The 15383-nt window shown below is 43.8% G+C and overlaps 1 protein-coding gene across 3 annotated transcripts in view; it reads right to left on the bottom strand.

The window, feature by feature from the left end:
• RNGTT (RNA guanylyltransferase and 5'-phosphatase) overlaps positions 1 to 9743 on the bottom strand; it is a 223042-nt gene extending 213299 nt beyond the window's left edge. Inside the window, exon 1 of one of the 3 annotated variants that reach the window (XM_070450141.1) lies at positions 9466 to 9743. In XM_070450141.1, coding sequence (XP_070306242.1) covers positions 9466 to 9529 — 64 coding nt within the window. In that variant the 5' untranslated portion in view covers positions 9530 to 9743. Of the gene's footprint in view, positions 1 to 8832; positions 8933 to 9465 lie in introns of those variants that run through there. The other 2 variants (XM_020877220.2, XM_070450140.1) reach the window with 2 other exon arrangements.
• Between the last annotated feature and the right edge of the window lie 5640 nt (positions 9744 to 15383).

Below are 15383 nucleotides of genomic sequence, written 5' to 3'. Positions count from 1 at the left end.
ACTGCCTTGAAAATTACCATATACCCCAGGCTGACTATCTAACCTCTCCCTATTCAGGGAAGGGGGACTCAGTTTTTGAGGCACTAGCCTCCTGTGTTCCCCGTTTGCCTGGCAAAGTAATAAAGCCACTCTTTCCTTGTCCATAACTCTGTCTCCGTACTTCTGTTTGGCAGTGGTGCACAGATAGCCAAGATTTTGACAACACTTTCTCCATTTCACAGACCTTATCCTACAGCCCAGAAGAATCAGGGTGAGAAGCATACTAACCAAAATCACCCACAAAACAACTACCACTGATTCTAATTTCAGCAAAACTAACTTTTGGCCTTTTTTTTCTGAATCACCGTGTAATAATAGGGGAAGTAATCTTATAAAATCAATTTTAAAATCATCTATTTTAGCTGATTTATATTATAAAATCACTAAGTATAAATATCTACCTAAAATCATATCTAAGTGAAGTCTTAACATGTCTCCAGAGACTTCAACCAAAACGTATAAAAAGATCGTTTTTTTCTATTTTTATTTTCCACAAAGAGTAGGATGTGACTTAGCAACTGAACATTTTCTACAAAACCACTCAAGATCACCAGTAACCTCTATGTTGCTAAGTCCAGTGGTCAACTCCCAGTTCTCAAACACTGACCATGTTTTAACTCAGAGGGAGCTCCTGAATCCTTTCTTCACACGGCCTCCAGGCCACTGCAGCCTCCCCCTCTTCTCCTCTCTCCCAGGCCTCTCCTTCTCAGTCTCCTCTACTAGCGCCTCCTCATCTCCCGGGCTCCTCCATGTTTGTCCCAGGGCTCTGTCTTTGTACCTCCTTTCTTTCTACACTCACTGCCTTGCTGTCTCATATGGTCTCACAGGTTTAAAAGCCATCAATGCACTAATGACTCACAAATGTGTAACTCAGTGCCAAACATCTCCCTTAACTCTAGAATCAAATATCAAATCACCTGACTTACTAGTCTCTACTTGATGTCTAACAGATGTCTCAGACTTGGTATCCAAATCTGAGTTCTCAATTTTCAAACTCCTCTTAAGGTCCTCCCCATCTGAGCAAATGTAACATCCTTTTTTTTAACAGTTTAGGCCAAAAGCTGTGGTGTTATCCTTGTTTCATCTCTTTCTTACACATCCCACATCCAATCCAGCAGCAAATCCTATCAGATCTGTATTCAAAATACATCCAGAATCTGACCACTTCTACCATCTCACCCAGATTACTATACTTCATTTAGTTTATTTACTAGATATTAAGTGCCTATTACAAACAAAGCTAGTGGAGGTGATGGAATTCCAGTTGAGCTATTTCAAATCCTGAAAGATGATGCTGTGAAAGTGCTGCACTCAATATGCCAGCAAATTTGGAAAACTCAGCAGTGGCCATAGGACTGGAAAAGGTCAGTTTTCATTCCAATCCCAAAGAAAAGCAATGCCAAAGAATGCTCAAACTACCACACAATTGCACTTATCTCACATGCTAGTAAAGTAATGCTCAAAATTCTCCAAGCCAGGCTTCAGCAATACGTGAACCATGAACTTTCAGATGTTCAAGTTGGTTTTAGAAAAGACAGAGGAACCAGAGATCAAATTGCCAACAGCCACTGGATCATCAAAAAAGCAAGAGAGTTCCAGAAAAACATCTATTTCTGTTTTATTGACTATGCCAAAGCCTTTGACTGTGTGGATCACAATAAACTCTGGAAAATTCTGAAAGAGATGGGAATACCAGACCTCCAGACCTGCCTCTTGAGAAACCTGTATGCAGGTCAGGAAGCAACAGTTAGAACCGGACATGGAACAGACTGGTTCCAAATAGGAAAAGGAGTACGTCAAGCCTGTATATTGTCACCCTGCTTATTTAACTTATATGCAGAGAACATCATGAGAAATGCTGGGCTGGAAGAAGCACAAGCTGGAATCAAGATTGCCAGGAGAAATATCAATAACCTCAGATATACAGATGACACCACTCTTATGGCAGAGAGTGAAGAGGAACTAAAAAGCCTCTTGATGAAAGTGAAAGAGGAGAGTGAAAAAGTTGGCTTAAAGCTCAACATTCAGAAAACTAAGATCATGGCATCCGGTCCCATCACTTCATGGGAAATAGCTGGGGAGACAGTGGAAACAGTGTCAGACTTCATTTTTCTGGGCTCCTAAATCACTGCAGATGGTGATTGCAGCCACGAAATTAAAAGATGCTTACTCCTTGAAAGGAAAGCTATGACCAACCTAGATAGCATATTAAAAAGCAGAGACATTACTTTGCCAAAAAATGTCCATCTAGTCAAGGCTATGGTTTTTCCAGTGGTCATGTATGGATGTGAGAGTTGGACTGTGAGGAAAGCTGAGCACCAAAGAATTGATGCTTTTGAGCTGTGGTGCTGGAGAAGACTCTTGAGAGTCCCTTGGACTGCAAGGAGATCCAACCAGTCCATCCTAAAGGAGATCAGTCCTGGATGTTCATTGGAAGGACTGATGCTGAAGCTGAAACTCCAATATTTTGGCCACCTGATGTGAAGAGCTGACTCATTGGAAAAGACCCTGATGCTGGGGGGGATTGGGGGCAGGAGGAGAAGGGGACGACAGAGGATAAGATGGTTGGATGGCATCACCGACTCGATGGACATAGGTTTGGGTGGACTCCAGGAGTTGGTGATGGACAGGGAGGCCTGGTGTGCTGCGATTCATGGGGTCGCAAAGAGTCGGACACGACTGAGCGACTGAACTGAACTGATGTAACAGGCATTATTCTAGATGCATGGAACATACTAGTTAAAAGAACTAAAAAAAGAGATAAAAAATCCCTGCCCTCATGAAGCCTAATTTCTATTGTGTAAACCACAAACAAGAAGTTTCCCCCCACTAAACTTCTCTTCTCATTCTCGTCTGAGATCTCATCCTATTCCCTCCACAAACCCTTAATCTCCTCCCCTGCTGCTCAGTCACACTCTCCGGAGAAAAACCCAGACTAGAGCAACCCAACCACCTGATTTCTTTGGGCCTAAACCTATGCAGCTCAACTCCTAGAGAAAATCTCAGATGAGTGACAATATAAATTACAATCACCAATTTCAAAGGCAATCTTCTGTTTCACATCTTTTCCTCAATTTTAAAATATACTAAGCTCCTCTACCCCTTTTACAACTAATGGCTTCATGTTATACATTACTGAAGAGAAAAAGCAAAAAGAAACTTATGTTTAACACATACCAGACACTGTTTAAAACACTTGACATAGATTTACTAATTGACTCCTAACACCTGATGGACAGGGAGGCCTGGCGTGCTGCAGTCCATGGGGTCACAAAGAGTCGGACACAACTGAGCTGAACATAAACATACGTAATGTTATTGTCCCCATTTTACAGATGAGCAAATCAAGGCAAGAGAGATTAAATAAATTGAAAACTGTCACACTTCTAGTAAATGAGAGAACAGTGATTCAAACCTAGGTGATCTGGACATGGGGTCCACAAATATAACTGCTATTCAACAGAACCTCTTCACCACTGGGCGGAAACTTGCCTCACCTTTATAGTTATAAACCTTTCTGGCCATTTTCTCTTTCATCCTCTGTCTTTCCTCACTACAAAGGCAAATCTTGTCCCTACTGCTCTGGATTCCTTTCCATTTTGCCTTCACAAGAACATCAACCTTTCCTCCCTTCCATGCGGTTACCAACTTCTTTAATATGTTACGTCTTAGCAGTATCTCATACATCTGACTCTTCCTTCCTTCTTGAAAACTTCTCTTGGCTTCCATAACACTAGACTCATTTAGTTTGATGAGTTGTTTGTCAGAGAAACTAGCATTACTTATCCTAACTAATCAAATACCATGCTTTTAAATAGTGTCTTTACACTAGTGATCCTTAAATGTGCATCTACAACTCGAACTTGTTTGAATTCCAAACGATATATCCAGCTGTGTACTCAACATCTCTACCTGTGCAGTCAGGATCTTAACGCTCTTCCAACCTACCTTCCACTCCCTCCCCGCAACAAGCCCTAATGGTACCATCATCCCACGGCCTAAGCAGAAACCTAGGACTAAGTTTTGACTTTCTTTCTCTCATTCTAAATCCAACAATCCACGTCCTGTCTATTTTCCCTCTTTGTTGTTGTTGTTAAGTGGCACATCGTGTCCTACTCTTCTGTGATCCCATGGATTGGGACCTTCCAAGCAAGAAGACTGGGGAGGGCCCCCATTTCCCTTCTCCAGGGGATCTTCCCAACCCAGGGATCAAAGCCTCGTCTCCTACATTGCAGGTGCATCCTTCTACTGCTGAGCAACCAAGGAAGTTCATCTTCCCCTTAAAGCTCTCCAAGCAGCCTGTGCACACTCAGTTCCTTCAGTCGCGTCCCACTCTCTGCAACCCCAGGGACCGTGGCCCACCAGGCTCCTGTGTCCATGGATTCTCCAAGCAAGGATACTGAGTGGGTGGGCATGCCTCCTCCAGGGGATCTTCCCAAACCAGGGGTTGAGCCCACATCTCCTGCACTGCAGGCCGAGTCTTTGCTGCCGAGCCACCAGGGACGCCCACGACTCTTCAGCTCTACTTCTAAACCATCGCCACTCTCTCACCTGGACTACCCTGAAAGCTCCGGAACAGTCTCCCCACTCTCACTCTTGTCTCTTTCATCACACACAGAGCAATCAAAGTGAGCGTCTTTCAACTGAAGTCAAATCATCTCACCCCAATGCTTAAGAAATGGTAACGGTTTGCCAGTGCACTTTGAAAGTATATAAATATTAAAATCCCTTATCATACCCTAAAGCCTTTAGGACCTGGCTCAAACACTCCATCCTCATATCCATATCCTCACTTTAAGGCTGAGATCTCGCCACCATCATCCTATCCTAACAGAAACCTTTAAAACAAAAACAAAACAACAACAAACAAAAAACCAACAATATATCTAGCATACTTTTTTGGGGGTCTGCCTGTGCAACTTGTGGGACCTTAGTTCCCTGACTAGAGACCAAAACCCAGCCCTCAGCAGTCAGAGGAGGGCTGCCAGAGAATTCCCTCTATCTAGCAAACTTCTATTTATTCAAGATAACTTACATACACTTCCTCTGGGAAGTCTTCCCTGAACCCTTTCTTCTTCCCTAACCTCAAACTAAGAATTGGGTTTATCACCTCTAGTATCCCATAATATTCTATAAGAGAGTCATTACTGCACTTGTTATAACAAAAGTTTGTTTAAAAACGATGGTTTACTACTTCCAAGAAACTATATGCTCTTTAAGCTGAGGAATTATATCTTAATCATCTCCCAAGTCCCAAAAACCAGCACAAAGTATACACAAATATTTGCTAAGCAAAATGACTTCAAAGTCACCATTATTCTCGTAAGACTATCATATTTATAGTCCCACAGTTAGTTCCCAGGAAGTTCTTTACACATAGTACATATAAACTGTTATGTTGAATAACCTGCCTTTAAGAAATGAGAAGCTGTTGCTGCTGCTGCTGCTGCTGCTAAGTCGCTTCAGTCGTGTCCGACTCTCTGTGACCCCATAGACGGCAGCCCACCAGGCTCCCCCGTCCCTGGGATTCTCCAGGCAAGAACACTGGAGTGGGTTTCCATTTCCTTCTCCAATGCATGAAAGTGAAAAGTGAAAGTGAAGTCGCTCAGTCGTATCCGACTCTTAGAGACCTCATGGACCGCAGCCTACCAGGCTCCTCCGTCCATGGGATTTTCCAGGCAAGAGTACTGGAGTGGGGTGCCACTGCCTTCTCCAAATGAGAAGCTAGTTTTCTTCAAAGTGTTCACCTAAAATCCATCACTCAGAAGGAGAAAAAAAAAAGAATTCTTCAGAAATAAAGCCTCAGAAGGAGAAAGGTCATATCTCCAGGAGCTCTCTCACTGGAAGTCTGGTTTAAGCAGAAAAAGGGACTTCAGGGGGAACAAATTACTTTTATAATTAGTACCATCTTCTTCCTGATTCAGAAAAATTACAAACTTGTGTAGTACTAATACGAGTTGGTGATGGACAGGGAAGCCTGGTGTGTTACAGTCCATGAGGTCACAAAGAGTCAGACACAGCTGAGCAACTGAACTGAACACGTCATCCTAATGCTTACAATGAGAAAATTTAGCAGTCATAATATATTTCCCTAAATGTGTAAAATACAAAGAAATTATACAATAAGCATGAATTCCTTTTCTAATGAGAAAAAAATAAGAGGAAGAAAATAGGAGGTAGAAACTGGAAATATGAATGATTCTTTATCTCTAAAGCTTGCAAAAATATAGTTAGCATTTGTTGTTCTAGTAGAATAAAACACTGCCAACCCTGCATTATCTAAAACATACAATGTGTCATGAATGCTTCTAGAACACAAAATTTTAAGGTAAATTCAGAGAGATTTATCAAGAATTTTATGTTGTATTCCCTTTACTTTTTAACAAGGGTCACAAGTCAAAGCAGACCTAATTACCAGTAAAGATCCAGCTGGTTGTCAGGAGGCCTGGGGTTCTGTCTAGGGCCCACAACTGCTCAGATGGTGTGAGTGTAGTGACTCAGTGAGCACAACAATTAAAAGTTTAGCTTTCGGGGGTCAAAATACTCCAATACAACAAAAAGGAAAACTTTTTTATTCCTGACCCTTCATCTCCAAGAGAAAGAAAAAAAAAAGCAAAGCACACACTCTATTTCTTAGAGTGGTATAAAGCTGTCTGGGGCTTAGCACTTCACTGGCTGCCGTCCACCCCCAGTCAGGACATACGTGTCCCTTTATCTACCAAGAAGTCAGTATCCTGATATTTGTCATTGCTATGAGCAGACTACATTAAAATTCTGACTTTTAAGCTGTTTTTCTAATTCCAAATAAAAAATAATTCTCTTTTGACAAGATCTTTATGATTTTGTTTTTCTCACAAATAAGTGTAGCAGGTAACTCTAATAGTAAAGCATCCAGGAAACACGCGCCAAGTTAAAAAAGAAGTCAGACATCTAAGTGCAGAGGTTTCTTCATAACTCTATAGGGGGAAAAAAATGTAAAAAAAAAGAAAAAAGATTCAATACTAAGTTAGAGATAACAAGGGGAAAAAAGTTAAAATGTCTGAAGAGTAAGACCTATAAAGAAAAGTGTAAAGAACTGTAATCAATTCATCGAAAGAAAGTACAATGAAAATTCAAGTACAAGTGAAAATGCCTATAAAAATGGTTAGAACATAAAGAAACTTATATTTCATTTTTGTTAAGGAAAAATATTTCCTTGCCCTAAGACTTATTTAGATTATCTTTCAATAAGACTTTTATCCATCATTTATATGGTTTTACTGACTGAAGATTTAATATAAAATGTGAAGAAAAGCTGACAAACCAGAAGAATCAGAAAACATGAATTAAAAAATGACTACGGAATCTTCTCTTCCAACAATTTAAAATAACTAGGCAGACATACTAGAGATGTGTATATAATTAGTAAGCATGCACAGTTCACTAAAAAATCCTTTAATTTTGTTTCAAAACATCTTCTAGAAAAAACATTAGGTTGAAGTCAGTTAAAATTTAAAACTTTAATTCTTCAAAAGAAACTGTTAAAGAGAATGAAAAGGCAAGCCACAAACTGGAGAAAAGACTTTGAAAAAGCATATGAAGTTCCAATACTTTGGCCATCTGATGCAAAGAGCCAACTCACTGGAAAAGACCCTGATGCTGGGAAAGACTCAGGGCGGGAGGAGAAGGAGAAGGGCTGACAGAGGATGAGATGGTTGGATGGCGTCACCAACTCGATGGACATGAGTTTGAGTAAACTCCAGGAGACAGTGGAGGACAGGGAAGCCTGGCATGCTGCAGTTCAAGGGGCTGCTAAGAGTTGGACATGACTTAGCAACTGAACAACAAAAAAGGACTTGTATTTACAACATATAAAGAACATAAAAACTCAAAAATAAAACAACCCAATTTTATTTTTACAACCCAATTTTAAAAATCAGCAAAGGAACTTCCCTGGTGACCCAGTGGCTAAGACTCTGTGTTCCCAATGCAGAGGTCCTAGGCTGGATCCCTGGCCAGGGAACTAGATTCTACATTCTGCAACTAAGAGTTTGCATACCACAGCTAAAGATTCCACATGCCCCATCTTATGATCTGCAGTGCCACACAAAGATCGGAGATTCCAAGTGCTGCAACTAAGACCCTGCACAGTCAAATTAAAAAATTTTTAAATCAGCAAAAGATTTTGACCTTTTGCAAAAGAAGATATGTGAACTGCCAAGAAGCATATGAAACGATGCTCAACATCATACCACAATAAGACAGTACTAAGCCCCTATTGGGGCTTCCCTAGAGCTCAGTTGATAAAGAACGGGTAATATTAAAAAGACTGATCAAATCAAGTGTTAGGATATAGAGCAAAGAAGAGTCCTCATACTGATAGGCAGGAATGCAAACCGTTATGACTTTGAAGAGTTTGGCAGTTTTTTGAAAGGTTAAATGTACACCTACTGTATGATCCCCCCTCTCCTAAAGATTTACACACGGGAAAAGAAAATATATGCCATACAAAGAACTGCACATGAACGTTCATAGTAAGTTAGCATGCAACAGCCAAAAACTGAAAACCCAAAGGACCATCAAAGAATGAATGAATGAACAAATCTAATTTAAATGGGTGTAGCTATAACAATGGACCACTACTTGGCAATAATAAGGGATGAGTTAATGATACACACAAGCACACGTGTAAATCTCAAAATAATAATGCTGAGTGAAAGGTGCCAGAGATCGTTAGCAAAAGAGTATGTTTCCATTTATTTTAAAAATTATACAAAATGCAAACTAAATCTATAGTGACAGAAAGCAGATTACCGGTTGCCTGCAGAGGGAGGGATTATCAAGGGCTGGAGGAAACCTGAAGAGGTGATGATTATGTTTACTATCTTGTGTTTCGTTTCATACGGGGTGTGCGGGGGCACATCTGGTCAAAACGTATCCAACTGTACACTTTAAAGTCTGTTGGGTCAAACTCAAAGATGAAAAAGTCCTCAAAAGTCATTCTTTAAAAAGAAAAAAAAAAAAGATTTTAAAAAACTAAGCAAAACAAAAACCTCCAGTCTCGGTGTGGATCAATTTCACCGCTGGGAACTGCCCTTCCTCCTCTTAAGCCTTCCTTCATCTCAAGACCGACACTCTTCCGAGAACCCTGAAAGGTTTACAAAACTCTTGACTAAGCTTCAAAGTCCTGCCCCTTGAGTTCTCGTGTCCTCTGTCCCTGCCACACAGAAACCTCCTACCCACCTTCCTGTTCGCAACGTTTAGCCTTACTGAAGAGTGACAAGTGCCCCTATTCCCTCCAGTCCAGGCTCCCAAACATTCATCCACGAGCTTCACCGAGCTGTGCTCGGTCCCGAAACACCGCTACCGAAAGCTGCGCCCCCACAGCCCACCACCCCCCCCGGACCCGCCCGTGCGCGGGGACTCGAACACCCGGGTCCCTGTTACCTGCCACCGGCTGGCCGCGCCGCGGACAATTCAGCCACCGCGGCGGGATCTTGTTGTGAGCCATGTCTTGGGGCCGCACACAGCCGCCCCTCCACCAACGCTCGCCGCGCCTCGCCGCCGCCTCCTCGCGGGCCGCTCTGAACCGGAGGTCTGAGGTACCCGAATCCCGGGCGGCGTCCGAACCCCAGCCGCTCGGACGCGGGTAATGTCAGCGGCGGCGCGCCACTTCCATTCAGGCTCAACTCTAGGCGAACCCACAATGCACCGCCACTTCCGCCCCCAAAGGCCCCACCCACTTCTTTCCGAGGTCAGAGGTGAAAAAGAGACGCTGGCGGAGGGATGGGAAGGAGTTAAGGCCAAGGCGAATGGAAGGGGCGGGTCTTCCCTCGCCCCGCCCCTCCCCGCCCCGCCCCGATCTCGGAGCGTTCTGCGGGCGGCTTCGCACGCGCTCAGCTGCCCAAGTACGGGATACCGCAGAACTACCGTTCTTCACATTTCTGTCTAGACAGCCGATGGAAACCCTGGAGAATGAAAGGAAACCAAGCCTCTTTCCAAGCGCAGAGTGGTCTGCAGATTTCGTTAAGGCATCTGTTTTCCTGGCGAAAGGGGTTTTCCAGCCGCCGTCATACCCCAAGAGCCTGATCGCCCTTTTTTCGGCCAACTTTGGCGTCCCGGCAGGATCTAGCTTTGATTGGGAATTTGGAAAGTTCTTCCTGACTTGGATTAGCGGAACAAGCTTTAGAGAAACTCTAAGGGCAAGCGATTGGAGCACCAGAAATGGATTTCTCTTTGGGGGTGTGCTTCTAGGGATCCATGAAGCATCTGAAATTAACCCCAAACCGTGTCTTATGAGTGTTGTTTCTACATTTCTGGAGCAGTTTTATAGTGTATTTGGGAGTCTCACAGTTACCAAATAATGTGTGTGTAATTGGCAAAGGCAGGAACTGCTCAGTGGAGTACCGCTAAGTGGCAGTGTTCTCAATTTGGCTTACAAAATGGTCTTCGAGTTAAGCAGGTGCGATTGGAGGCATCTTCCAATTCCAGGCGATTGAAAGCTCATTTTATAAACTGTGTCCTGTAATAGACTTTATAGCTACCAGACTAATTTAGTTAAAATACTGAATATAAAGCTGGATGCTGGCAAGTTAATTATAGTGTTAACAGATTGGTTTTAAATATCAGTGCTATATTTGAACTGCAAGAGAATGCGGTTTGGGGCAGGGCAGGGAATGCGTGTTAAAGCAGTGGTCCCCAACATTTTTGGCCAGTTTCATGGGAGACAGTTTTTCCACGAACCAGGCTGGGGAGAGGGTGTTGGTTTCAGGATGATTCAAGCGCATTTCATTCATTGTGCACTTTTATTTCGATTATTATGACACCACCTCCACTTTAGATTATCAGGCATTAGATCCTGGAGGTTGGGGATCTCATGTTCAAGTGCTGGTGAGAAACTTGTGGGACTGCTCATCTCCCAAATGCCTGGACCCTCTCAATATGATCAGAATTCTCCCCTGAAATAGAGCGGGCTGTCTCTGTTTGAGAGACCCTGAATTAGTTGGCACTCCTGGTCTGTCTGGCTGTTATATCTGTTGAGACCTTTTAGTGAAAGTAACACTCCTCTGCTAACAGGAAAAGATAAGACTCAGTTGCCTTACAAACCAGCAACCTGCCCAGATGATGGCCAGTTCTGGTGTCTGCTGGCAGAGTGGAGTTGGGAGCAATCAAAGAGGAGACCAAGAGATGTGAATGAGAATGAGTTTGTGGTTCCAGAAAGCCAGGGAGGTCTCATGTTGGTCGCTCTGTGAGCATCTGTTTTTCCTCTTGGAGAAGGGCAGAGAGGTGAGAGTAGGGGTAAATAAGATTGAATTTTCCCTGTTAACAAAAAGGAAAAAGACAAGCCCTTTACCTAGAGCATTTTCTTTCAAAAACTTTTATTTGTAAATCCTGCCCCATCGCTTTAATACCTATATATGTGTTTTGAACAGCTCAATAAGCCTCTTGCCTGCTTTACAACCCAAGAACTTTTCTCAGGGTCTGGAGAGCCACTTCTTTGTGAACAGGAAGAAAGATAACACCCCCCTGTCTCCTTATCACCCCGGGAATTTAACCTAAAGAAAGCAGAGACATTGCTTTGCCACCCAAGGTCCCTACAGTCAAAGCTATGGTTTTTCCAGTTAGTCCTGTATGGATGTGAGAGCTGGACCATAAAGAGAGCTGAACGCCAAAAAATTGATGCTTTTGAACTGTGGTGTTGGAGAAGACTCTTGAGAGTCCTTTGGACTGCAAGGAGATCCAACCAGTCCATCCTTAAGGAAATCAGTCCTGGGTGTTCATTGGAAGGACTGATGCTGAAGCTGAAACTCCAATACTTTGGCCACCTCATGTGAAGAGCTGACTCATTGGAAAAGACCCTGATGCTGGGAAGGATTGAAGACAAAAGCAGAAGGGGACGACAGAGGATGAGATGCTTGGATGGCATCACCGACTCGATGGACATGAGTGAGCAAGCTCCGGGAGTTGGTGATGGACAGGGAGGCCTGGCGTGCTGCGGTCCATGGGGTCGCCAAGAGTCGGACACGACTGAGCGACTGAACAGCAACAACACCAGATTCCAAGCTGTGAGTCGCAAAGACAGAACCCATGTCTCTCATGTCTCCTGCGTTGGCAGGCGGGTTCTTTACTACCAGCACCACCTGGGAAGCCCTCTGTGTGTGTGGCTATGTCCAGATTTCCAGTCCATGTACTGTGTAAACTTATCCTAATCCTGTGTAAACTTATCAAGTTTCCATCTGCAAAAACCTATTTCCAAATAAAGCCACACTCAGAAGTACAAGGTTAGAAATTAAACATATCTTTTGGGACAATTCAGTCCAGAAAACCCACCATGACTTCTGGAGGCACGTCCAGACTTGCAGAAACATAAGCCCTTCTGAATCCCAGGAATTTGGCTGCTCTGTGTCTTCCTTTTTCAGAGGACCATTCCATTTTTCTAAAAAGTCAGAGACTGAGACACAGGCCTTAAAAATCACCTTCCTTGTCCCTCCCTTTCTTTGAATACAGCAAGTGGAACCCAGCAGTATCCTTCCTGGGACAGACCCCTCCCACCATGTCCTCTGCTTAACCTCCTCTCTGAACATCGCATGCGCATTTTCTGAGTTGTTCTACGGATCCTAAAACCCCCATCAACGCAACTACCTGGCCGTCTAGTGGTTAGGGCTCCTCGCTTCCACTGCAGGGGGCGCACTGATCCCTGATCAGGGGCCTAAGATGCTGCAAGCCTCTCGAAGTAGCCAAAAAGTAAAAACCCCACTAAACTATTATAATAACATAGAACATAACGGTACATTATGACTAGAGCATGTAGCCCCCCAGACCTACAGGAACCTGAGGATTGATCATGTTAACCCCTGTAACATCATCATCAGCCAATAAGAAAATGGTGCATAAGCTGATCACATCCCCTGGATTTTTTTTTTTTTTTTTTAGTTGCAGCATGTGGGATCTAGTTTCTTTGACCAGGGACTGAACTTGGGTCCCCTGAAGTGGAAATGTACAGCCTTAACCACCAGACCACCAGGTATGTCCCTCACCTTGCCTTTAAAAGTGCCTCCTTGAAACCCGTTGGGGAGTTTGGGCTTTCTGAGTACTAGCTGCCTTGGACTCCATGTCTGGTGCCTTGCAATAAATGCCTTTCCTTCATCACAAGCTGGTGTCCATAGATTAGTTTTACTGTGTGACGTTGTGGACCAAGTTTGGTACAGTAGTACTAGGAGATGTGGGGAATGAGATATCTTGAGCAAACTCAAAATCACCTCCCATAAATTAACACATTGTAAATCAACTATACTTCAGTTTTCTAAAAAATTATTCAGTGGTCTAGAGCTTAAAGCCTCATTGCCTGTTTATGATTTGTTGTCCTTCATGTTTTTATTTTCTATCCTGGGCATATTTACAGGGTTTGATTTTGGTTTACTTCTGTAGGCCCTCTTGGCATGAGAGACACACATCAGTCGAATGGCCTCCTTAATTGTTTAATTGTAAACCTGCTTAATTTAACAACATCAATTCCCCAACAAAGTCTCAACATGAAATGACTCCAGTTCCAGGGTTGCAAATATATGCCCAACTCTGAACAAGTCACCAACCTGCACACAAGAATACCACATCTATTTTCAAATCAACTCAATCCTGATTCTGAATTCCTGTTATTAATATATAGGTCATGTAGGAGAGGGGAAATGATGTTCCCTCTACTTTTCTTTGCTGAGATCTCCGGTCATAAAAGACAAGAGAGAAACAAACAGAAGATTATTAACATGGACATCTCACATATGGATGTGAGATACCCAGGGAAGCTGAGACAGCCAGCACCATAAATACTAACGTCTTTGGCTAAAGACGAAAGAAAGATGTTGGGGGAAAGGAGACACCATGGTGACCCAAGGATGAAAGAGCAGATAAAACCAAGGAGGATCTTGGAATGCAGGAACAGAAAAACCAGACCGTCCTTCCCTCCCCCATGTTTTAATTATTAATGGAACAGTGTAACCTGTCTCCTCTCCTTCCCCATAGGGAGAAAGTATTTGCCCTATCCTTCCCCCACCCAGTATACATGCCTCATCCAATCAGCAAATGACCCTCAAGACCTCGATCCCCCTCCTTGTACCTTTGTTGTAGCCATGTGTTCTGGGAAACAAACTCACTCAGAAGGACCATGCAGATAGTGGGGTGCAGTTTATTACACTGGCGGGCCCAAGGCAGAGTCTCCTCTTAGCCAAGGACTCCAGCCAGTTTTTGTGAAAACCTTAAATACCCTAGGTGTACTTGCTCAAACCCACCTCCCCAAATTCCTTGAAACTAGTCTGGACAAGGTAAGAGAGAGATACGAACAAAGTTAACCCGTGATTCATGTGTCACAAGACCAGATAAACAGTGGACACTTATCAGTACAACTGTGGTCATATCCCAATAGACATAATGGAATTTATGACTTTGTTCTGTTATAGAGATAATTAGCATGTTCTTTTAGGCAACAGAGAGTCCAAATCCAAGTCCTGAGGCTCTTTTATCAGGGGGTCTGCTTTCCCACTGGTGTGCCCTTTCTATAGACACCGGGCGCAAAGTTCAGAGTCCGCTGGGAGGGTGACCATGCGTGCAGCCTAATGTTCGCAGCCGGGCCTCAGACGGAGTCCAGCTCTGTCTGTTTCCTCCTTCACCTTGGGCATTACAGTGTACCAGGGACCCCTGTTCAGCATCCGTTCTCCCTTGAGCTGGCCCACTGTCCTAACAACGTCTCCCATTCTAATAAACTTTATTTCCCTCTCATTCTGTCTCATGTCTGGAAATTCTTTTCCAACCTGCACCCAGACCATGACATTTTTGGTGGCCCAGAGATGACAAAAATGGGGACTTGGGGTCTCTTCCCCACCTTCTCACTTCTCCTTTCTCATAGGGCCCCTCTGCGAACAGGCAGGTGCTGTGGAAGCAACTGAGGCACTCTGGCCAGGGTCACCCCTGGAGTGTTCCAGAGGCCCCACTGCTCGGGGCGCCCCAGTAGCTGCCGCCCGAACAGGTGAGGGACTTTCCCGTGTCTTCTTTCCAACTGAGGACTAGGCCAAGAAATATTCAAATCAGAGACCTCATCCCCTGGCCACCGCTTCCCCGATAGGATTCTAAAGCGAATTCCTCAGCCTTCTTCCCGGTCACTCTCACTTCTTTCCCTTTTCAGTAGGGATTGATCGACAGGAGCCTAGGTGTTGCCTCTGAGCCAACCCCCCCCCCACCAAAAAAAAGGTCCTCTGAATGGTGCACCAGCTTTTGCCAAGAGCAGGGGAAGGACTCAGAATTTCCTTCCTCCCCATCTCCTGCCTGCTGTGTCTCTCCATCAGATTTCCATCAGTACAGATGACCTGTACTCG

The sequence above is a fragment of the Odocoileus virginianus genome, chromosome 19 (assembly GCF_023699985.2).
Source record: "Odocoileus virginianus isolate 20LAN1187 ecotype Illinois chromosome 19, Ovbor_1.2, whole genome shotgun sequence".
NCBI lineage: Eukaryota > Metazoa > Chordata > Mammalia > Artiodactyla > Cervidae > Odocoileus > Odocoileus virginianus.
Note: the sequence above shows the minus strand (reverse complement) of the source record. Positions and strands in the feature narration are given on the sequence as shown.